General features: G+C 40.2%; 1 protein-coding gene across 5 annotated transcripts in view; it reads left to right on the forward strand.

Moving 5' to 3' along the window:
• LOC114651268 (serine/arginine repetitive matrix protein 2-like) overlaps positions 1-23,154 on the forward strand; it is a 147,718-nt gene that overhangs the window by 53,593 nt on the left and 70,971 nt on the right. For 2 of the 5 annotated variants that reach the window (XR_007934859.1, XM_051927207.1), the window contains exon 4: positions 14,430-22,076. Coding sequence is in view for 4 of the 5 variants with exons in the window: in XM_051927207.1 (XP_051783167.1) it covers positions 14,430-22,076 (7,647 nt within the window). In the remaining variant the exon portion in view is untranslated. The remainder of the gene's footprint in view (positions 1-14,429; positions 22,077-23,154) is intronic. The other 3 variants (XM_051927209.1, XM_051927211.1, XM_051927208.1) reach the window with 3 other exon arrangements.

Consider the following 23,154-nt stretch of genomic DNA (forward strand, 5'->3'; position numbering starts at 1 on the left):
TTCGGCCACGTGCGTGGTTACATCTTTTTCTTGCCTGACGTATAAAGCTGCTCATGTTGTGGATGGGTGGTCTAAATACACACTAAGGATGTGACTTTGGATCATTTGCTGTCTTTCTGCTGCTTGCGAGCTGTCTCTTCTGCTTGTCGCATGTCGTTGTTTTAAGAGTTGGGAGCACATGATGCTTGTCTGCCAAAAGCAATCCAACAACTGCTTGGTTAGAGGTCTGTGAACTCCTTTTAAATGATGGCTCACTGCGTGGTCTTGCGTGACGTTGTAAAAACAATCCTTTTCCTTTATTTCTGGCCCCGGGGGTGGTTAAATTCTTTCTTGCAGGACGTATAATGCTGCTCGCGTTGTCGTTTGGGGGGTGTGGGGGTTGGGGCTACTGTCGCGCTGCCCTTCGATCTTTTAAAGCCTGTACAGCTGCTGTTGTTTTTGCTATGGCCGTGGGACAATCTCTTGGCACCAAGTCTCATGTTTACGGTCCCCGCGAGACACACCGTGACAAGTCTTGCGGGTCTTTTAAATGTCTTTCGAGAAGATCACGTATCGTAGCCTTGCTTTTGCTTCCCAGAAGATTTTTTTTTTTATAAATACATATATATATACACATATATACATATATATCTATGTATGTGTATGTATATGTATATGTATATATATAATGTGTGTGTGTGTGTGTGTGTGTACAATCATGGCCGAAATTATCGGCACCCCTGAAATTTTCCCAGAAAATGCACCATTTCTCCCAGAAAATTGTTGCAATTACAAATGTTTTGGTATACATGTTTATTTCCTTTATGTGCATTGGAACAACCCAAAAAAACAGAGAAAAAAAGCCAAATCTGACATGTCACACAGAACTCAAAAAATGGGCCGGACAAAATTATTGGCACCTTTTCAAAATTGTGAGTGAATCGTTTTATTTCAAGCATATGATGCTCGTTTGAACTCACCTGTGGCAAGAAACAGGTGTTGGCAATATAGCAATCACACCTAAAGCCAGTTAAAATGGAGAAAAGTTGACTCAACCTTTCTATTGTGTGTCTAAGTTTGCCGCACTAAGCATGGAGAACAGAAAGAAGAGCAGAGAATTGTCTGAGGACTTGAGAACAAAAATTGTGGAAAAATCAGCAATCTCAAGGCTACAGGTCCATCTCCAGAGATCTTCATGTTCCTTTGTCCACTGTGTGCAACATAATCAAGAAGTTCACAACACATGACACTGTAGCTAATCTCTCTGGATGTGGACGGAAGAGAAAAATAAAAAACTGCAACGAAGGATAGTCCAAATGGTGGATAAACAGCCCCAATCAACTTCAAAGCATATTCAAGCTGTTCTGCAGACTCGGTGCAACATTTTGGTAAAGCTCATCATTCTACTGTTTACAGAAAACGGAATGAGGCCTATGAAGAAAAGAACCCAGCACCTACAGTCAAACATGGTGGAGGTTCTAAGATGTTTTGGGGATGTTTTGCTGCCTCTGGCACTGGATGCCTTGACTGTGTGCAAGGCATCATGAAATCTGAAGACTACCAAAAGATACTGGGGCGCAATTTAGAGCCCAGTGTCAGAAAGCTGGGTCTGCGTCAGAGGCCATGGGTGTTCCAGCAGTACAATGACTCCAAACATACCTCTAAAAGTACCCAGAAATGGTTGAAGACAAAACGCTGGAGAGTTCTGAAGTGGCCAGCAATGAGTCCGGGTCTAAATCCGATTGAACACTTATGGAGAGATCTCAAAATTGCTGTTGGGAGAAGGCGCCCTTCAAATCTGAGAGACCTTGAGCAGTTTGCAAAAGAAGAGTGGTCGGAAATTCCAGTTGAGAGGTATAACAAGGTTGTTGATGGTTATAGGAAGCACTTGATTTTGGTTATATTTAACAAAAGGCGTGCAACCAAATATTAAGTTGAGGGTGCCAATAATTTTGTCCAGCCCGGTTTTTGAGTTTTGTATGAAATTTCAGATTTGGCTTTTTTCTGTTTTTTTGTGTTGTTCCAATGCACATAAAGGAAATAAACGTGTATACCAAAACATTTGTAATTGCAATTTTCTGGGAAAATTTCAGGGGTGCCGATTATTTTGGCCATGACTGTATATATGTATGTATATATATATGTTTGTATATGTGTATATATGTATGTGTATATATGTGTGCATATGTATATGTGTGTATATATGTATATTAGTGCTGGGCAGTATATCGGTTCATACCGAAAACTGTTTATTTTTGTTATGATATGGATTTTTCTTATACCGCAACACCGGTTTAAATTGCCTAAACGACATTCGGAACGTGGCGCAGCAGGAAACTGTTCAAGTGGGGACCTTTTTCACTGCTACACCGCTCAATAGGTAGTGTAGGTATTGCGTGGTGAAAATGGACAGAGACCATTCCGAAACTGAAACTGTAGCTGACGATAAAGTTGAACATGATGACACAGAAGAACTTTTGCCGAAAAAAAGGAGTCACGTACGTTGCCTGGAGATACTTTGGTTTTAAAAGGTCGGATGTGGACCATTATGTTCAAATGTGTAAATACTGTTTCTATACTACTGGATAATACTTCAAGCCAAGTTGTACTTGTTTTATTTGTTTTCAATACAGTGTAATGTACCTGGGTACTGTGTAATAGTGTGATGACCTGTTGACTTTATTCTCGACATATCCACTTTAATCTCGATGCTTATGACGAGAATAAAGTTGACATGTTGACTTTATTCTTGACATTTCTACTTTATTCTCGCCGTTTGTCAAGATTAAAGTCGACATGTTGACTTTATCCTCGTAATTTGTCATTAAAGTAGAACATCATAAACTAAACTTCATCGTAAAATGAATATTTAATTTACTAGATTTTCTCAAACCCCATCATAAGATATATAACACATTAAACGCTTTGTGTTAAGTGTTCCCTGAGCCATGTTAAATCGGTACGTGCTTCTTAAACTGACTTCCTCTTGTACTGAGGAGGTGCTGCAGCGATCGCCGCACAGAATACATTCACTTCATGATATTCCTGCTCTCAGAACATTTAGAATGCTAAGATAAATACTTGATATCATTTTCATGATGAAATGCACTAAACCATGTATTAATCATGTGGGGGCACGGCAGCGTGGAGGTTGCACTGCTGCCTCGCAGGAGGGGTGTCTTGGGTGTACCCTGTCTTGAATTTGCATGTTTTTCTGGTGGGTTTACTCGGCGTGCTTCAGTTTCCTTTCAAAGTCGTGTAGGATGTGGGGTTTTGTTATGCTTTATTGACCCTGCTAGTGTATGTTTTGCTCGTATTCACCCTGCGATGTGCTGGCGACTCGATCAGGATTTGCTCCTAACTCACACATAATGCTTACTGGGATAGGGGCAACCCTGAATGGATGGCATAATTAAACATGTAAAACGAAGATATTTTTAAAGTTTTGAACACTCAGTGGGCTAAGTTTATAACTAGTTTTAATTTCACAAAGACGTTTATCATGTGGTGATTGGTTATGTGGAGAAAGAAAAAGGAAGGATAGGAACTGGGGTTTTGGTACGTCAGACAGATAGCACGTGTGCAATAAAGAAAGCCCGCGCAGAAGAACATCCATTGAATTCTGTGTTCGTGTCTCTGACCACCAGATCACAAACCCAACATTTACACAATATTCAAGTTAAACCTTTGCGATACTCATTCATACATCCAGTTTTTTGGAGCCTCGTCACACCTGCTATAAAGTTCTCTACACTGAACGTACACCTGGGGACCCCTTACTACAAGGGAGCAGCACTACCGCCACACTACTGTGCATGTTTAATACCTGCTTTAATGCATTTCATCATGAAAATGATATCAAATATTTACCTTAACATTCTAAATTTTCAGAGAGCAGGAATATCATGAAGTGAATGGATTCTGTGCGGTGATTGCTGCCTCCTCTTAGTGCGGAGGAAGTCAGTTTAAGAAGCGTAGTGATTAACAACTGGGTCAGGGAACACTTAACACAAAGCATTTAATGTGCTGCATTAACTTGTGATCTAGTAAATTAAACATTGATTTTAGGATGTTTAGTTTACGACATTCTACTTTAGTTATAAAATAAACTATGAGAATGAAGTGGAAATGTCGACTTTAATCTCGACATAAGCGTCAAAATTAAAGTGGAAATGTCGAGAATAAAGGTCAACATGTTGACTTTTGTTCTCGACATATAGTTTGTTTTTTTTCTTCCCTGTGTCCGGATTTTTTTTTTCTTCACCATTGCCCTAATACGATTTCGTAGGGCTATACCACAAATCTTATATATAATTCGCCAGCCTACTCACTCACTCACTCACGTCCGTCCAAAGCCGAATGCGCAGTCGCCTTCTGCGCAGCTGTCTGAAAAACCTTATGAGACCGACATCACAGCAGGCGGCGGATTTACGGCCGCAAAAATTCAAAGAGAAAGTTGACTTCGATTAAAGCTCTAGAGGCCTGAAGGGCGATTTCGACTACAGCTCGAGGCCTAATTACGCATTCTGATTCAATTACGCATTCATTCAGTACACCTATATCAGGTTTGTGGTGCTTATACTTACTACTATTCTACTCGTGTCCATTTTATCTTGCGTTGTCGAAACGGGCTCATTGTCTAGTAGCATTATAAATGCAAGTTGCAGTTTTATTATTTATGTATATAGCTTAGCATGAAGCAAGGTCCATATTAATGCAGTTTGCTTAAGTGATGGTTCAGTTGGTAAAGATGTCATCACCAAGTTGCACTTGTTTTATTTTATTTTAATTTGGTGAATACTGTGTAATGCACCTGGGCTTGAAGTCTTGGAAGTAAAAGTGCAACTATCGGTAATACTATTATTTATTTTATTGTTATTAGTTTGACTATTATGCAGTTTAATGATGGTAAAGCTGTTTAAAAAGTCACTTTAACGCGTCAGTGGACAGAGATGGTTAACATTAACAGAAAGTGTAGTTGGTTTACAAAAAATATTTACTATTTATAATATGTATATGTACAGTCCTGATCAAATGTTTAAGACCACTTGAAAAATGGCAAAAAATCATATTTTGCATGGTTGGATCTTAACAAGGTTCCAAGTAGAGCTTCAACATGCAACAAGAAGAAATGGGAGTGAGACAAAACATTTGTTGAGCATGCAATTTAATGAAAACAACGATTAAACTGAAACAGGCTGTTTTACAGCTGATCAAAATTTTAGGACCACATGCCTTTAAAAGGCCAAATCTGTGCAAAGATGTGGATTCATTGCCATTTTCTGTCAGGTAGTCACACGTTCTGATGGCAAAGGCAAAAAAAACTCTCCCTTTTTGAACGTGGTCGGGTTGTTGAACTGCATAAGCAGGGTCTCTCACAGCGCGCCGTCGCTGCTGAGGTGGGACGCAGTAAGACAGTCATTTGGAATTTCTTAAATGATCCTGAGGGTTATGGAACAAAAAAGTCAAGTGGAAGACCCAAAAAAATTTCACCAGCACTGAGCTGGAGGATCCAATTGGCTGTCCATCAAGACACTGGATGATCCTCGACCCAAATTAAGGCCGTTACTGGTGCTGACTGCAGCCCCATAACCATCAGACGGCATCTGAGACTGAAGGGCTTCATAAACAAAAAACGTCTTCAAAGACCTCGTCTCCTTGAATGCCACAGAACTGCTCGTTTGGACTTTGCAAGAGAGCACCAAACATGGGACATTCAAAGGTGGAAGAAAGTTTTATTCTCTGATGAGAAAAAATTTAACCTTGATGGTCCTGATGGTTTCCTACGTTACTGGCATGACAAGCAGATCCCACCTGAGATGTTTTCTACGCGCCACAGTGGAGGGGCGCCATAATGATCTGGGGTGCTTTTTCCTTCAGTGGAACAATGGAGCTTCAGGAAGTGCAGGGGCGTCAAGCGGCTGTTGGCTATGTCCAGATGTTGCAGAGAGCATTCCTCGTGACTGAGGGCCCTCGTCTGTGTGGTAACGACTGGGTTTTTCAACAGGACAACGCTACAGTACACAATGCCCGCAGGACAAGGGACTTCTTCCAGGAGAATAACATCACTCTTTTGGCCCATCCTGCTTTTTCAAGTGGTCTTAAACTTTTGATCAGGACTGTATAAATGAAGCCCATATGCTTAGGTCTGAAATGTGTCGTTTTGAACTTTCTGCGAGTGGTTCTTACCACTTGGAGAAATGTTCCCACTCACCTCATGGAAACGCTTGCATCAAGCATGCTGCAACGAATTTTTGAAGTGATCAACAATAACGGTGGAGCTACTCAGTACTGAGTTCATGTTTGGAAGTTTGATTTCTGTTTTGGGGGGGGTTATGTTTTTTTTTGGAGGTGTGGTCTTAAACTTTTGATCAGCTGTAAAACAGCCTGTTTCAGTTTAATCGTTGTTTTCATTAAATTGCATGCTCAACAAATGTTTTGTCTCACTCCCATTTCTTCTTGTTGCATGTTGAAGCTCTACTTGGAACCTTGTTAAGATCCAACCATGCAAAATACGATTTTTTGCCATTTTTCAAGTGGTCTTAAACTTTTGATCAGGACTGTACATATATATGTATATGCATATATAATATATATAATATATATAATATATATATATATATATATATATATATATATATATATATATATATAGTGCAATAGTTTGGGCACCTACCTTGGTCAGTACTTGGTAAGACCCCCTGTGGCAAGTATCATAGCTTGTAAAAGCTTTATGTAGCCAGCTACGAGTCCTTCCATTCTTTCTTGGGGTATTTTCACCTAATTGTCCTTGCAAAAGGCTTCTAATTCTGCAAGATACGTGGGCCGTTTTGCAGGCACTGCTGTTTTGATTTCTAGCCACAGATTTTCAATGATGTTTAGGTCTGGGGACTGTGAGGACCATGGCAAAACATCCGCTTGTGCCCCTTTAGGTATTCCATTGTAGATTTTGAGGTGTGTTTCGGATCAATATCTAGTTGTAGGACCCATCTTTTTTTTTTTTTTTCAGATGATGTGATGTTTTCCTCCAGAATTTGCTGATATTTATATGAATCCACTCCTCTCCCTACCAATTACAAGTGCATCTAAATGAATTAGAATATCATTGAAAAGTTAATTTATTTCAGTAATTGAATTCAAAAAGTGAAACTACTATATTATATAGATTCATTAAAAAATGTGTCACAAAAAGTTGCACAAGCAACAGGGATAACTGCAGCCTTGAGAAGATGGTGAAGTACAGCCCATTCAAGAATATGGGGGAAATTCACAAGGAATGAACTGTGGCAGTGCAGTGCTTTAAGAGCCACCACACAGACGTATCCAGTGTCAAGCCACTCCTGAACCAGGGACAACTTCAGAAGCATCTTACCTGGGCTAATGAGAAAACAGACTGAACTGTTGCTCAGTGGTCCAAAGTCCTCTTTTCAGATGAAAGTAAATTTTCCATGTCATTTGGAAATCAAGGTCCCAGAGTCTGGAGGAAGAGTGGAGAGGCACAAAATCCAAGTGGATTGAGGTCCAGTGTGAAGTTTCCAAAGTCGGTGATGATTTGGGGAGCCATGTCATCTACTGGTGTTGGTCCACTGTGTTTTATCAAGTCCAAAGTCGGCGCAGCCGTCTACCAGGAAATTTTAGAGCACTTAATGCTTCCCTCTGCTGACAAACTTTATGGAGATCCCGATTTCGTTTTCCATCTTGGCAGGACTTGTCACCTGCCCACACTGCCAAAAGTACCAATACCTGGTTCACTGGCCATGGTATCACTGTGCTTAATTGGCCAGCAGACTTGCCTGACCTAAACATCAAGAGAAAGGTGAGAGACACCAGACCCAACAATGCAGACAAGCTGAAGGCCGCTATTAAAGCATCCTGGGATTCCATTACACCTCAGCAGTGCCACAGGCTGATCGCCTCCATGCCGCACCGCATTGATGCAGTAATTTATGCAAAAGGAGTCCCGACCAAGTATTGAGTGCGAACATGGATATACTTTTAAGTAGGGCAACATTCCTGTATTAAAAATAAATTTTTTATTGGTCTATTGTAATATTTTAATTTTCTGAGATACAGAATTTTGAGTTTTCATTTCCGGTAGGCCATAAGCAGCAAAATGAAAAATTAACGCTTGAAATACATCACTGTATGTAATGAATCTATATAAGTTTCACTTTTTGAATTGAATTGCTCTTCGAAAAGCCAATTCCTCTTTTGTTGCCAGGGCTCTGTGTGAGATTGTTACTCATATTAGCATCTCTAGTGAAATTTTAACTGATCAGGCACGCCTTTTACTTCTCGCGTGATGAAACAGCTATGTGACAGCCTTGCCATTAAGAAGTTGTGTACCGCTGTTTACCATCTACAGACAAATGACCTGACTGAGAGATTTTAATAAGACTTTTTAAAACAGATGATCAAGCAAATTGCTCATGATGACCCCACATCTTGGGACTCTGTCCTGCCTTTCCTTATGTTTACAGTACGGAAATCGCCGCAGGCGTCCACCGGCATGAGTCCTTTCAAATTGCTGTTTAGTAGGCGGCCGTGGGGCGCCTTGCATGTTATTCGTGAGGAATGGACAGGAATCCAGATGAAAGCTCATGGACCGAGCTTTGCGGATCAGGTGATTTCATTGCAGGAAAAGATTTCTAAACTTTCTGCTATTGCTGTAGAGAATCAGCAATGTGAACAAGAAACCCAGAAAAGTCTATATGATAGATGGTGTAACCTCGGTGAATTCAAACCTGGTGATCTCGTTTGGTTCTGATTCCTTCCGACTCGCACAAGTTCCTTGCGAAATGGCAGGGTCTTGCCGTTATTGCAGAGTGTATGGGGCCGGTGAATTACAAGGTCAGAATACCAGGCCGGCGCAAACTGCTACAGATTTTGCATGTTAATATTGATGAGTGGCATGACCCTAAGGGATTTTGTGCTTTGTTGGCTGCTGTCTCTCAGACAGATGTTGCCATTGGTGACAATTTGACTGACTCGCAAAAAACAGAACACTGTCACGGAACACTGATGTTTTTTCCACCCTGCCGGGCTGGACTCGCCTTACGGAACATGAAATAACTACTGAACCCAGTGTTAGGGTGCAGATGCACCCATTTCACATCCTGGAAGCGCAACTGAATGTTATGCGTGAAGAGGTCAAGCAAATGCTGGCATTGGGTGTTATTCATGAACGTAAAAGTGACTGGTGCATTCCGGTCTTATTAGTCCCAAAAACCGGACGGTTCGGTTCTGTATCGATTTCAGGCACTTGAATAAGGTCTCCAAATTTGATGTTTATCCAGTGCTCCGTGTTAACGAGTTGTTGGAAAAACTGGGTCAGGCGTCCTATATCTCGACGCTGGATCTCATGAAAGGTTACTGGCGCAGGCGCCTCTTGAGGCTAACAGTTCTGAGAAAACAACATTTGCAACTCCTGACGGTCTTTACGAATTTACTAGACTTCCGTTTGGTCTCCATAGCACGGCTCTAACTTTCCAGTGAATGATGGATCAGATATTGTGTCCTCATTCTGAATATTCCAGGGCATACCTCGATGATGTTGTGATTTTCAATAATGATTGGCATACACATTTAGAATGGCTTCAGGCTGTTCTTGGTAGCTTGATACAGGCTGGTTTGACAGCTAACCTTAAGAAATGTAGGTTGGGTATGTCTGAGACTCTATCGGAGTTATTCATTGGGCAGGGGTTTGGTTTGTCCTCAACTTAGAGAAGTGGATGAGGTGCTTGCTTACCCATAAACGGAAACGCAGAAATAGGTTTGTGCATATCTCGGCTTGCCAGTTATAGAAGATTAATCCCTGATTTTGCAAATAGGGCTGCTCCTCTTTTTGATGTTACGAGAGGGAGGAAGACCCGCCCTGTTATCTGGACGGATGATTGTGAACGATCCTTCTGTGATTTGAAACCTGCTTTGTCGTCTTACCCGGTTTTGTGTAATCCAGACTTCTCTAAAGATTTTGATCTGCAAACGGACGCTAGTGCATCCGGTTTAGGTGCTGTCCTGTCTCAGGTTTTTGATGAAGAGCACCCTATCACATTTTTAATTAGGAAATTGCTTCCTCGGGAGCCCAATTATTCGACAATTGAGAAGGAATGTTTGGTGATTAAATGGGCTGTGGATGCACTCCATTATTATTTACTGGGTCGTAATTTTACCTTGGTGACCAATCACGCTCCTCTTCAATGGCTATACAGACAGAAAGATATGAACTCCCATCTCGCAAAATGGTTCTTGAGCTTGCAACCGTATAATTTTAGTGTCCGTCATCGACCCGGCTCTGCACATATTAATGCGAATGTGCTGTCGCGCTTGTTGGAGAGTCGCATAATTCACAAAGATGTGAACAAAGCTGAGGGAGGGGGGTGTGAAGAGGGGGGCTGAATGCACCCCAAGGAGACGCAGTCGCTTCTCCGAAACCCCCTCGTATACGGTGATACAATGGGAAAGAAATATTTATATATATATATATATATATATATATATATATATATATATATATATAATATAAAACCTTTGCTCAATCAGCTGCTGGATTGCTGTTGCTGCCGTGCCTCGTGATCTGCATCTACTGTGGCCCTTCGAACATTTAAAAGCTTGTATGGCAGCTGTCCTTTGCTTCACTGCCTTGTCTATCTTCCCCCAGTCATCCACTGCTTTATTCTTTATGCTTTATTGTGCTGTTTACAAATAGTTTGTTTCTTGAAAACCCTGAATTAATCTGTGCAACTGTAACCCAAGCGTGACATGTATGTACAGTGCATCCGGAAAGTATTCACAGCGCATCACTTTTTCCACATTTTGTTATGTTACAGCCTTATTCCAAAATATATTAAATTCATTTTTTTCCTCAGAATTCTACACACAACACCCCATAATGACAACGTGAAAAAAGTTTACTTGAGGTTTTTGAAAATTTATTAAAATTAAAAAAACTGAGAAATCACATGTACATAAGTATTTACAGCCTTTGCTCAGTACTTTGTCGATGCACCTTTGGCAGCAATTACAGCCTCAAGTCTTGTTGAATATGATGCCACAAGCTTGGTACACCTATCCTTGGCCAGTTTCGCCCATTCCTCTTTGCAGCACCTCTCAAGCTCCATCAGGTTGGATGGGAAGCGTCGGTGCACAGCCATTTTAAGATCTCTCCAGAGATGTTCAATCGGATTCAAGTCTGGGCTCTGGCTGGGCCACTCAAGGACATTCACAGAGTTGTCCTGAAGCCACTCCTTTGATATCTTGGCTGTGTGCTTAGGGTTGTTGCCCTGCTGAAAGATGAACCGTCGCCCTAGTCTGAATTCAAGAGCGCTCTGGAGCAGGTTTTCATCTAGGATGTCTCTGTATGTTGCTGCAGTCATCTTTCCCTTTATCCTGACTAGTCTCCCAGTTCCTGCCGCTGAAAAACATCCCCACAGCATAATGCTGCCACCACCATGCTTCACTGTAGGGATGGTATTGGCCTGGTGATGAGCGGTGCCTGGTTTCCTGCAAATGTGACACCTGGCATTCACACCAAAGAGTTCAATCTTTATCTCATCAGACCAGAGAATTTTCTTTCTCATGGTCTGAGAGTCCTTCAGGTGCCTTTTGGCAAACTCCAGGTGGGCTGCCATGTGCCTTTTACTAAGGAGTGGCTTCCGTCTGGCCACTCTACCATACAGGCCTGATTGGTGGATTGCTGCAGAGATGGTTGTCCTACTGGAAGGTTCTCCTGTCTCCACAGAGGACCTCTGGAGCTCTGACAGAGTGACCATCGGGTTCTTGGTCACCTCCGCTGACTAAGGCCCTTCTCCCCTCAGTTTAGATGGCCGGCCAGCTCTAGGAAGAGTTCTGGTGGTTTCGAACTTCTTCCACTTACGGATGATGGAGGCCATTGTGCTCATTGGGACCTTCAAAGCAGCAGAAATTTTTCTGTAACCTTCCCCAGATTTGTGCCACGAGACAATCCTGTCTCGGAGGTCTACAGACAATTCTTTTGACTTCATGCTTGGTTTGTGCTCTGACATGAACTGTCAACTGTGGGACCTTATATAGACAGGTGTGTGCCTTTCCAAATCATGTCCAGTCAACTGAATTTACCACAGGTGGACACCTTAAGCTGCAGAAAAATCTCAAGGATGATCAGGGGAAACAGGATGCACCTGAGCTCAATTTTGAGCTTCATGGCAAAGGCTGTGAATACTTATGTACATGTGCTTTCTCAATTTTTTTATTTTTAATAAATTTACAATTTCTCAAGTAAACTTTTTTCACGTTGTCATTATGGGGTGTTGTGTGTAGAATTCTGAGGGAAAAAAATGAATTTAATCCATTATGGAATAAGGCTGTAACATAACAAAATGTGGGAAAAGTGATGCGCTGTGAATACTTTCCGGATGCACTGTGTGTGTGTGTGTGTCAAACTAACGAACTACACACTGTGGCGCATTGTAAAGGGACTTCGTCTCTGATCCTGATGTCCGAGGTTCGATTCCCCGACGGGAACAGTAGAGTGTGTACGCCTGATGAGCCCAAATGAGGGCGAAACACGTGTTGTGTACTCTTAGCTTTGTTTGACAGTAAACTATGCACCATATTTATTTATTTATATATATATATATATATATATATATATATATATATATATATATATATATATATATATATATATATATATATATATATATATATATCTCTCCTCTTTAATAAAATCCCTGTGTGCGTCCATGTGTGTGTGTGTTTTCTGGTGAAGTGCGCATGCTTCAAAGGCTGCCTGGCACGTCACACAAGACAGAGAGGGCGGGACCTATAAAATATTGTGCGGTCGATCCAATCGGATATCGTTAAATGAGGTAAGACCTAAAACATAACGCACGAAAAATCCAATCGGGTACTGAGACGCAGAGACCAGCTTCCCCAAAGAGGTAGGATTAGTGTTCATTGTTCACTCTGAGGATGTCAGATTTGCGATTAACAAACTTGGCCTGGTAAAGTGTTTCCCTAAATATACGAATTTTCATGATATTACAATAGGATGACTTTTAAAAGATTTATTTTCGCGCACATAAAATCCGTTGCTGGGGAGACGCCATACATACAATAATCGGCTGCACGCCAACACAGATTAAATACTTGCTGGAGAGATGTATTACTGTGAGAGAAAATTAAAGGCACACAGTACAGTGACGCATATTACAGCCACATACAAGCCAGTATTATTGTAACAGAAAATAGACGGTCATTTGCCATTTAATATAGACTGTTCCTACTAATGTTTATGCACTACTATTCTAGCGCCTGTTATTGTATATATGAAATAATTTTTTTATCCATTATCAATTGCCTTGTGGATAGACTCTCCCATACTATGACAGTCATCACTGTCAGCTGATTTTCTCGTCCACATTTTGCCTGCAGATACTTCTAGTTCATCCACCAATCTTCTGTTTGGTTCTTATTGGAAATGCTATATGACCAACCCATCTCCATTTTATCTTTTTTACAATCTCAAAAATTCTGCAATCTTTGTTTTTCGATTTTATTTTTTGTCATTCTTTCTCTTATAGTAATACATCTTTAAATATATAAAAATAAATAATTATTATATAAATAAAATGTATATGAGGGGTATCATAATCAATTGTTACAGCAGGTTATCTTTGGTTAGAGTGGCGCATAAATTTATAGTTTAAGAAACATCAATAAGAAAATTCCTATGGAGTCCATAAGGTTAAATTTTGTATCATGTTTTACTACCTTCATGACTGTTAAAACAGCAGTTATTACATTACATTCATATAAACAAACAAGACTTAACAAAACACCACATATAGTTAATGTAGTTTGTAAGGATCAAACTTCCTTGATATTTTTTCCAAGTACGGACACTCACTTGGTGTCAAGTTTAAATGGGTTGCTCAGTTCTATTTTAACTTTCTTTTAATTTTGATTGCTGCTGTTATTTGTCAATCAGAAATGGTTGCAAATTGCACTCAAGTTGTTTGGCGTGTATGTTTTTTTTTTTATTTGATCAATGTGTATGCACTTTCTTTTTTCTCTTCACAGTTCAAATGGTTAACTGAGGCGGAGGATGAAAGTCATGACATTAAACATTTTATTTTTTACACTCTTAAATTATCTTGAACATCTGTATCTCTGGCTTTTTTCTTGAAGCTACCTGGTCCTCATAATGAATTAGCAGTACTATTGGTTAAGTTGTATTCTGCGACCAGGTACCTTGAGGTGTTACCAGCATTAACGATTTCCCTTTTAAAATGTAATTTAGGAATTCCTTATGTGGAGTATTTTGTACTGAACTTAATATGATGTACAGTACTGCTGTTTTTGTGTACATAATGGGGTTACCTGGAAAAAAATGTACTATTGACTTAGCAAGTATCTGTTAATTTGTTTATTTTTACTTTTTAAAATAAGTTACTCTTTTGTTGTAACAGATCAATTATTTCATGGAGAACTGATTCAGAGTGAAGTCACCAAAAGTAAACCTAAGAAGCAAAAGAAGCATGCCAGTAAGAAAAAGAAAAAGAAGAAAAAGAAAGAAGAAAAAGAAGAACTTGTTTCTCGTTCTAGATCAGAGGATACCTCAGGATCTGGGACAGAGTCGGAGTCAGAAAGTAAACCTTCAAAAACTGTTCCACGTGAGGCCTCTGTGCAGACTGCCTACAATTCAAAGGATACCGATATGCCTTTAGCTGATTCTGTTCAGGCTGTGGAAATTTGTAAACAAGATGAGTTTGGGCCCATCCCACCTCCAGCAACTGATAACTTTTCCGTCCATTCTTATGAAATCTTCCCAACATCATACACTGATACTTGTCAAAAACAAGCAAGCAGTTTATTAGGTGAACCTATGAATATTACAGCCAGCGGTGATACAGTTGATTTTACAACTTGTGGTGAGTTGGCTAAAACAACAGGTAAAACACAAGTAGAACAAGTTTTAAATACCTGTGAAGATGGAAATAATTTGGATAAAGGTCACATTGTTGTTTCTAAAATTGACCATAAAGAGATTAAGTTTGAAAAAGGTCACTCTGAATCTCCACTGAAAGACTCGTCTTCTATATATTCACCTCCAAAGGACAATTATAACAGCTCTGCAAGTCAGAGCTGTGTTAAAAATACTTCTGGTACCTCTCCATTGAGGTCGTCCAGCTTAAGAAAAAGAAGTCAGTCATTGCCCAAGTCCAAAAACAGATTGTCATTATCAAGGTCTGACAAAAGCAAATCAAAGTCTTTATCACCTTTAAAGGTGAGTGGAAGATCAAAATCTCCACCTCATAAGAGGGCTAGACGTTCAAAATCTCGATCACGCTCAAGGTCTGTGTCACACAGGCAAAGTAAGCAAATACAATCTAGATCTCAGGGTAGACGCAGGCTTTCAAAATCAAGATCTTTGTCTAAAACTAGAAGATCTAAATCTCGTTCTTTAACTAGAACCCACCAGTCCAGGTCTAGAACTCCAAGACATAACAAACGGTCAAATTCAAGGTCCTTAGCGAGAAACAAACGTTCCAAATCAAGGTCAGATAAGAAAACTCGGAGATCTGTGTCAAGATCACCACGGCGAAAGAGATCTACATCACGTTCTTCTAAGCGAAAGAAATCTAAATCACAGTCTCCAAGACGTAAAAGATCAGAATCACGGTCTGTTAGACGATGGAAGTCTAAATCACGGTCACCAAGGCGTAGGAGGTCAGAGTCCCGCTCTTTAAGAAGGAGGAGGTCTAAGTCACGGTCACAGAGAAGAGGAAGGTCACGGTCTTCAAGGTGGAGAAGGAGTAAATCACGATCAGTAAGAAGGCGACGTTCAGATTCCCGTTCTACAGGGCGAAATCGATCTAAATCACACTCTGAAAGGAGGCACAGGTCTGCATCACGTTCTGCAAGAAGACATAGATCTGCATCACGCTCTACTAGAAGGCATAGATCAAATTCACGCTCTGCACGGAGGCACAGGTCAAAATCTCGTTCACCTAGGAGACACAGGTCTAAGAGTCATTCACCGAGGAGGCATAGGTCTAGGTCACGATCCCTGAGGAGGCATAGGTCTAGGTCACGATCCCTGAGGAGGCACCGGTCAAGGTCGCGATCCCTAAGGAGGCGCAGGTCTAGAACACGATCTTCAAGGAGGCACAAGTCTAAATCTCGATCTCCAAGAAGAAACCGGTCACGGTCACGTTCTGCACGGAGGATTCGATCTCGGTCACGTTCTGCACGAAGGATTCGGTCTCGGTCACGTTCTGCATGGAAGAACCGTTCTCGGTCACGTTCCACTCGAAGAAACCGGTCTCGATCTCACTCTCCAAGGAGAAACCGGTCACAGTCTCTCTCTCCACAGAGGAATAGATCTAAATCACCCTCGCCTAAAAGGAATAGATCTAAGTCTAAATCTCAAACACCTAAGCAAAATATAGAGTCTAAGTCTAGATCCCCCCAAAGGGACAAATGCTCTGAAACTACATCTCCTGCAAAAAAATCATCTAAAGGCAAATCCACAACAGAAAGCAGAAGACCAGAGAGCACATCTTTGACTCAAGTTAGGCAATCAAAATCTCCCAAAAGAAATGAAACTAAATCTCAGTTTTCAAATAGGAGTACAAATTCAAGGTCTAGATCATCTGAAAGGCAGGAATATTCCAAGTCATGCCATTCAGAAGGCTTGTCTAAATCCAAGTCTCCTAAAAGGACAGAAGAGGTAGAAACACCTCTTTCAATTCATTTGGCTAAATCTGAATGTGTAGAAACATCTCTTTTAGTTCATCAGGCTAAATCTGAATCACCTGCAACACTTACACCCAAGTCTCCGCTTTCGGAAATAAATTTGTTGAAAGAAAAATCTCCGGAAAAGGATCCTTGCTCTAAGTCCATGTCTCCAGATAGTATATATGGTATTGAGCCAGATACATTTTCTACAATTTTGCCTCCTCCTTTGCAGGATTCTACAAGTGCAGCCCCACCATGTTCAGAAACTATCTCAAACTTAGCATTTCAGTGTGCAACTGTTGACCAGCATTCTGAAGAAAATCCCCATTTGGTGGAGAAGTCTTCAGAATCGGAATCTTGCTTTGCTGCTGATTGTGCTGTATCACTATTTTCACAGACTGAATTTCATCCAGAGTTGACACCTAGTGATGTCAAAATGCAGTCTCCAGAGACAACTACAATTCTGTCAAAGGAACAGATGCCAGAACCTATGACAGCAGTTGAGAATGCTGTTGAATCAATGTCCATTTTAAATGCAGACTGTTTAAAACCTGATTCTATAATACCAAAGGATTCATCTGCTTCAGTTTCACTAATTAATCCTGTCCCATGTGTACCACAGGAAACAAAAACAGAACATACATTTCCATCTCAAATTCACTCATGGGCTTTATTTCCTCAAAGTAGTTTTTCTTCTCAGCTTGATTATTCTGAAAAATTTCCAAAATCAAGTTCAACAGTAGGAGGAAAATCTAAATGTTCCAGTCGGATCAACCCAGTATTTCTTTCAACAGTTCAGGGAAGACTAAAATTTGATTTTGTTACCAATCTTGATTGCAAGTCTAAAAGCAAACAGGAACGCAATTCCCAGTTGAAAACACCAAAAATACCTGCATCAAAACAAGAATTGAATGTAAGCATGCCAAGTTCAGATATTCATTTGAAATCGCAGTCAAGCACAGGACATTATTCAACTAGTCTTGTACCAGTCACATATGGTGCACAATTAGAACATAACCCTGATCTCCCCTTATATACAAATTCTGTGTCATTAAGCATTTGTTCGAATTCTAGTTCTCAAGCTGAAGCCCAGGTAGGGCCTCCCACCCAACCACAGGTGTTTTCTTCTGAACTTTGTCAGCCTTCTTTCAAAACAGATAGAGACTCTAAAGTTGCATCTACCATTAATGAAACATGTCCTAGTTGGAAGGATAATACAGACCGTAAATATATGACTCATGAATCAACATACTCCATTGAGGCAGGCATTGACATAAAAAGCATTAATACCCAAAAGACGGGGATAAATTCTGTGGCACCTGATGAAGAAAGAGGGACTTGTCTCTATGATGCATATGTGGATCATGTTGATAAACCTTATACTAAAGAAAGCTCTACTTCTTCATTCAAAGTAGAAATTTCTCAAATATCTGCCTTAGATCAGAGGCAAAACTCTCCAAATAAAGCTAATACGGACCCTGTAGTTGTTTCTCCTAGAAGAGATGAGTGGACTTCTCCCACTAAGAAGAACACAGATTCAAGTACAATTTCTTCTAATTTAATGAAGTTCCCTTCTCCTAGTAAAGCAAGCATAGATTCAAAAGATACATCTCCGAGTATTGAAAGATGCCCATCTCCCATGAAGATGGACACAGATTCTAAAGCAGTGTCTCCAGACAGAGAAAGATGGGACTCTCTGTCTAAGGGTGGCACAGACTCTAAAGGTGCCTCTCCTGTTAGGGAAATATGGACGCCACCATTCAGGACTTGCACAAATTCTAAAGATGTATCACCAAGTAGAGACATTTGGCTGTTGCCCTACAAGACTGATACAGAATCTAAAGATCCCACTTGCATTTGTTCTCCAAATGAGGCAGACACAGAATGTAATGATACCTTTGCCAGCAGAGAAAGATGGACTTCATTCTCAAAGAATGATGCAGATTCTAAAGATGCTTCTCCAAACAGAGACAAGTGGGAATCTCCTACTAAAGTTGACACCAGTTGCAAAATGTCTCCTCTCAGGCAAAGTTGGACTTCACCATTCAAAACTGACACAGATTCCAAAGAGATCTCTCCCTGCAGGGAAATATGGACATCCCCGTCCAAGACTGACACAGATTCTAAAGATATGTGTCTCATTAGGGGGAGGTGGGAATCTCCTTCAAAGACAGACACAGATTCCAAAGAAATGTCTCCTGTTAGAGAAAGCTGGGCATCACCTTTAAGAACTGACACAGACTCGAAAGATATGTCATCAGTTGGTGAGCGATTGTCACCATATAGAACAGATAATGATTCCAAAGGTGTGTCTCCTGTTGAGGAAAGATGGGCATCTCCCTTCAGGTCTGATATAGATCCTAAAAGTTTATCTTCTGTTGAAGAACGATATATGTCTCCTTGTAGAACAGATGTTTATTTCAAAGATACATCTCCGTACACTGATGATTCTAAGGATATTTGCCCAGTGGAAGAACCATGGATAACATCATGTAAAAAAAATGTAGATAAGGATATTTCAGACAGCTGTCTGTCTTCTTCCCAGACACATGGAGGTTTTAAAAGGATGTCTTCAGCAGCAGAAAGCTGTATATCTGATTCCACAGTTGTTAGTTCTAAAGATGTGCCTTCTGTTATAGAGACATGTCAGTCTCCCTGCAGTGCAGATACAGATTCTAAAGGTATCACTGAAAAAAGTTCATCTTCAGGAAGAGATGACATGTCTGTAATTAAAGCCAAGTATTCCTCCCCTGATACAGTTCCTACACTTGTGCATCCAGTTTTGAATTTATGTCTGTCTACCTTTAAGACCATCATTGATTCAGCACCTGCAGAAGATACAGGACCGGCCTCCCAGGTAGTAACAGCTTTAAAATCTACATCTCCCATTGGTTCTCCCTTTAACACTGATAAGGGTGAAGAATGCATCCCTGCTGTTTGTAAAATGCGTTCTGTTCCCAGAGCAGACATTGCTGAAGTAATTAAGCCATCGTTGCAAACAAAGCATCATGGAGAATGCACCACTTCATTTAGAAAAAGACGCTCCACTTCTCATGCTGAATTCCCAGAAGATGCATATCAAGTTAAGGATAATTTTTTTCCTTTATGCAAGGCAGAGACTGATCAAAACCAATTCAAAACAGATAAGGAACACAAGTCAAGTGTTAAGGAAGTCTCTCCAGAGACTGATGAACAGTGCATGTCTGGTTTTAAATCACATGTTGATGAAATATGTTCTCCTGGTGAAGATACTAATAAAGCTTTTGTAGATAAGAGAATGGAAAAGCACTTCACTTCATTTTGTGATGCAGAATTACATGAGGAACATTTGTCTGATGCTTGTGCTACAGAAGCAGCTGAAAAGGTGTGTCATGTTGGAAAAATACATCCTCGTCCTACAGTAATCAATGAAGAACATACATTTTTTGTAAATGAAAATTCTTCCATTCTAACACAGGCAGAAAGAAGAAATACAGAAAAAGTGGAGCTCAAGCTTTCAGATAGTGAGCTGAATACTTCTGAGATGCAGAATTCCGAGGAATCAATGTCAAGTCATGATAAAACAATTGTTCCTTTGCATTCATATACACTTACAGCAGAGCACAGTGAAATTATTTCTTCCCCAGTCCACAAAGACAATGATGAGCATAATTCTTGTGCAAACCAAATTAGTCGTCCTTGTCAGGTGCAGAAAGAGCTGGAACATATACCTCACAATGGTCAGATTAGTTATCCTTGTCAAAAAGAGGTACACTTGTCTCAGACTGCTGAAATGTATCCTCCTTGTGCATCTTTTGCAAATGTGAAAGACTCCTCTCCAAAGAAGGAAGCATATTCTCCTTTGAAGGAACAATCAGCTGATGATCAGTTCTCTGAAAAAATGTGTTCTGAGAGAGGAAATGTTTCTGATATTTCATGTACGTATCCTCCTTGTGATTTATTAGGTTTGGAACATTTACCCCCCACTACAGAAGTATGCCCTGCTTCTCAAGCAGTGCCCGGTGTAGATCTTGTGCCTTCTGTTAAAGGTGACCCTTCAATTTACCAAACTGAATGCCATATTCAGCGTGAAACTCCTGTGAGAGATCAATACCCTCTTCCTCCTCCTCCTCCTCTAGATTCTGAAGTTTCTTGTATTACACAGGAATGTTCTTCCAAAGCTGTATTTGATTCTGCATTTATCACTCCTGTTTCAGAAGAAACGTTAAACACTTTAGAATTAAACCTTAAAGATATAAAGTGTAAGTCACCAGTCAATGAAAGGTCTAAATCTAGTACTCCATCTACAAGTAAATCTATGTTTGAACCAACCACAAAAGCAAATCGATCAAAATCTAGGTCACCTTCTACAAACAAGAGAATATATAGAACTAGACGTTCAAAATCTAGATCACCTCCCTTAAAGAAGCATGCAAAATACTCCAGACAAAGAAGATCGAACTCTACAACCCCAGCTAAAAAAGCTCGTTCGAAGTCTAGATCTCGTTCAAAGAACAAAAAATCAAAATCGAGATCACCAGTAAGAAAGAAACGTTCAAAATCCAAATCTGTTTCTCGAAAGAGACGGTCCCGGTCTCCTGTGAGGAAGAAGTCCAGGTCCCGGTCTTCTGCGAGAAAGAAATCCAGGTCCAGGTCTCCTACTAGGAAGAAATCCAGGTCCCGGTCTCCTGCAAGGAAGAAGAAATCTAAATCGGTGTCACCTGTCAGGATACGCTCCAAGTCATTATCGCCTATAAGAAAGCGATCAAAATCAAGGTCTCCAGTCCGCAAGAAAATTTCAAGGTCTAGAACTCCCAATAAGAAAAGACGGTCTAGGTCACGGTCGCCAGCAAAAAGAAAAAGAACACGATCACGATCTTTGACACGTACCAGACAGTCTAAATCGAGATCACCTAAAAGAAAAAGATCCAGGTCTAGATCTACTAGAAAAAGATATTCTAGGTCACCTAAAAAAACTAAGCGTTCAAAGTCAAGGTCACCCACTCGAAAAAGACGCTCAAAATCGGCTGACAAAAACAAAAGATCAAAATCTAAATCTCTTTCAAGATCTAATATACGTCAGAAACGCTCAAGGTCTAAAAAACGTTCACGGACTCGATCATTATCTAAGCACAGAAAAAAGTCAAGATCTGTTTCAAGGGACAGGAAATCTAGATCACCAGAAAGAAGGCGAAGATCCAGCTCTCGAGACACTTTCAGGAGAGGAGGCAGATCTCGATACCGCAGTCGCTCCATTGATCGATGGAGGAGATCTCGATCATTTAACAGACGAAGGGCAGCTAGCAGGTCACCAGTGCTTTTGCTGAGACGGAGGAGATCTGGATCGAGGAATCGTAGAAGTCCTAGTAAGACACCACCTCGTCTCACAGAATTAGGTATGTTACAATTCTTGATGTAGCCATGTTAGTGAAATTTTGAATTTTTATAGCATTTATCTGAAGATGGTGATTTTTTATTTTTTTTTATTTAAATACCATATTTCATCTGAGTCTTACACTGTATTGTCACTGTCAGTCTTTGAGTGCCGATAAAGCTTAATTTGTTTTTTTAGAAATTGATTATCCTGGTTATATTTAAACTGTAGGTGTTTTATCTTTTTGTGAGTTCAGAATCAGAGTGTAGACCATTAATCTGACAAACGTCTGCTGGTCTAAAAGACTAGTTTCACCTTCATTGAGAGAATTAGTTATATATTACTATAATGTTTTATTAATTGCTTAATATGATTTGCAAAGCTTTAAGTTATATTCTCCTAGAAAATATTTCAAATGTCCAATATTTGAATTTTCATGTGTTTACTATAAGAGATTAAGTGTGTATATAATTTTTGTCTGGTTTATAGTAAAACATCAAGTGGTAATAGCTATCTTACTGTATGTTAACATAAATAATATCTCATGTGCATTCTCAGAGGCTGCTTTGTTACAGAATCACAGCTCACAACCTCTCCAAAACCGGGCATTTGAACTGTAGTAACTGCCGGTGACCAACTCCAAACATGTGACATCTGAATGGCAAAGGCCCTTCACAAGCAACTCTCTTACACCATAAGCAGTAGGAGAACACACCCGCACACACACATTTATCATTGCTAGCAGAAGGGTTTCCTATTAATGATAGCTGAGCCTCTGTCTTACCCATACCCCTTTTGTACAGCACTGCTCCTAAATAGGCAAAGAGCTATTTCCTTAGCTTGTGCTTTAAAATAAAACCTTGGAGACTATTTACCTATCTTCAGTTGTGTTTATATCAAAGCTAACTATTAAAGAATATTCAACAAATGTGAATATTCTGATTGCCCACCCCTGAGTTTAGTGTGTGCCGTCAGGAAAAGGCCTATACCCTTCAGCATTCATTACAGTAGCAACAGGCAAGTAATCAGACATTATCTTAAAATATTTGAGAATTCATTAATGGCAAACTTGAAATTATATACAGTAAAACAGAACTAAA

The sequence above is a fragment of the Erpetoichthys calabaricus genome, chromosome 4 (genome assembly GCF_900747795.2).
Source record: "Erpetoichthys calabaricus chromosome 4, fErpCal1.3, whole genome shotgun sequence".
In the NCBI taxonomy this organism is placed as follows: domain Eukaryota; kingdom Metazoa; phylum Chordata; class Cladistia; order Polypteriformes; family Polypteridae; genus Erpetoichthys; species Erpetoichthys calabaricus.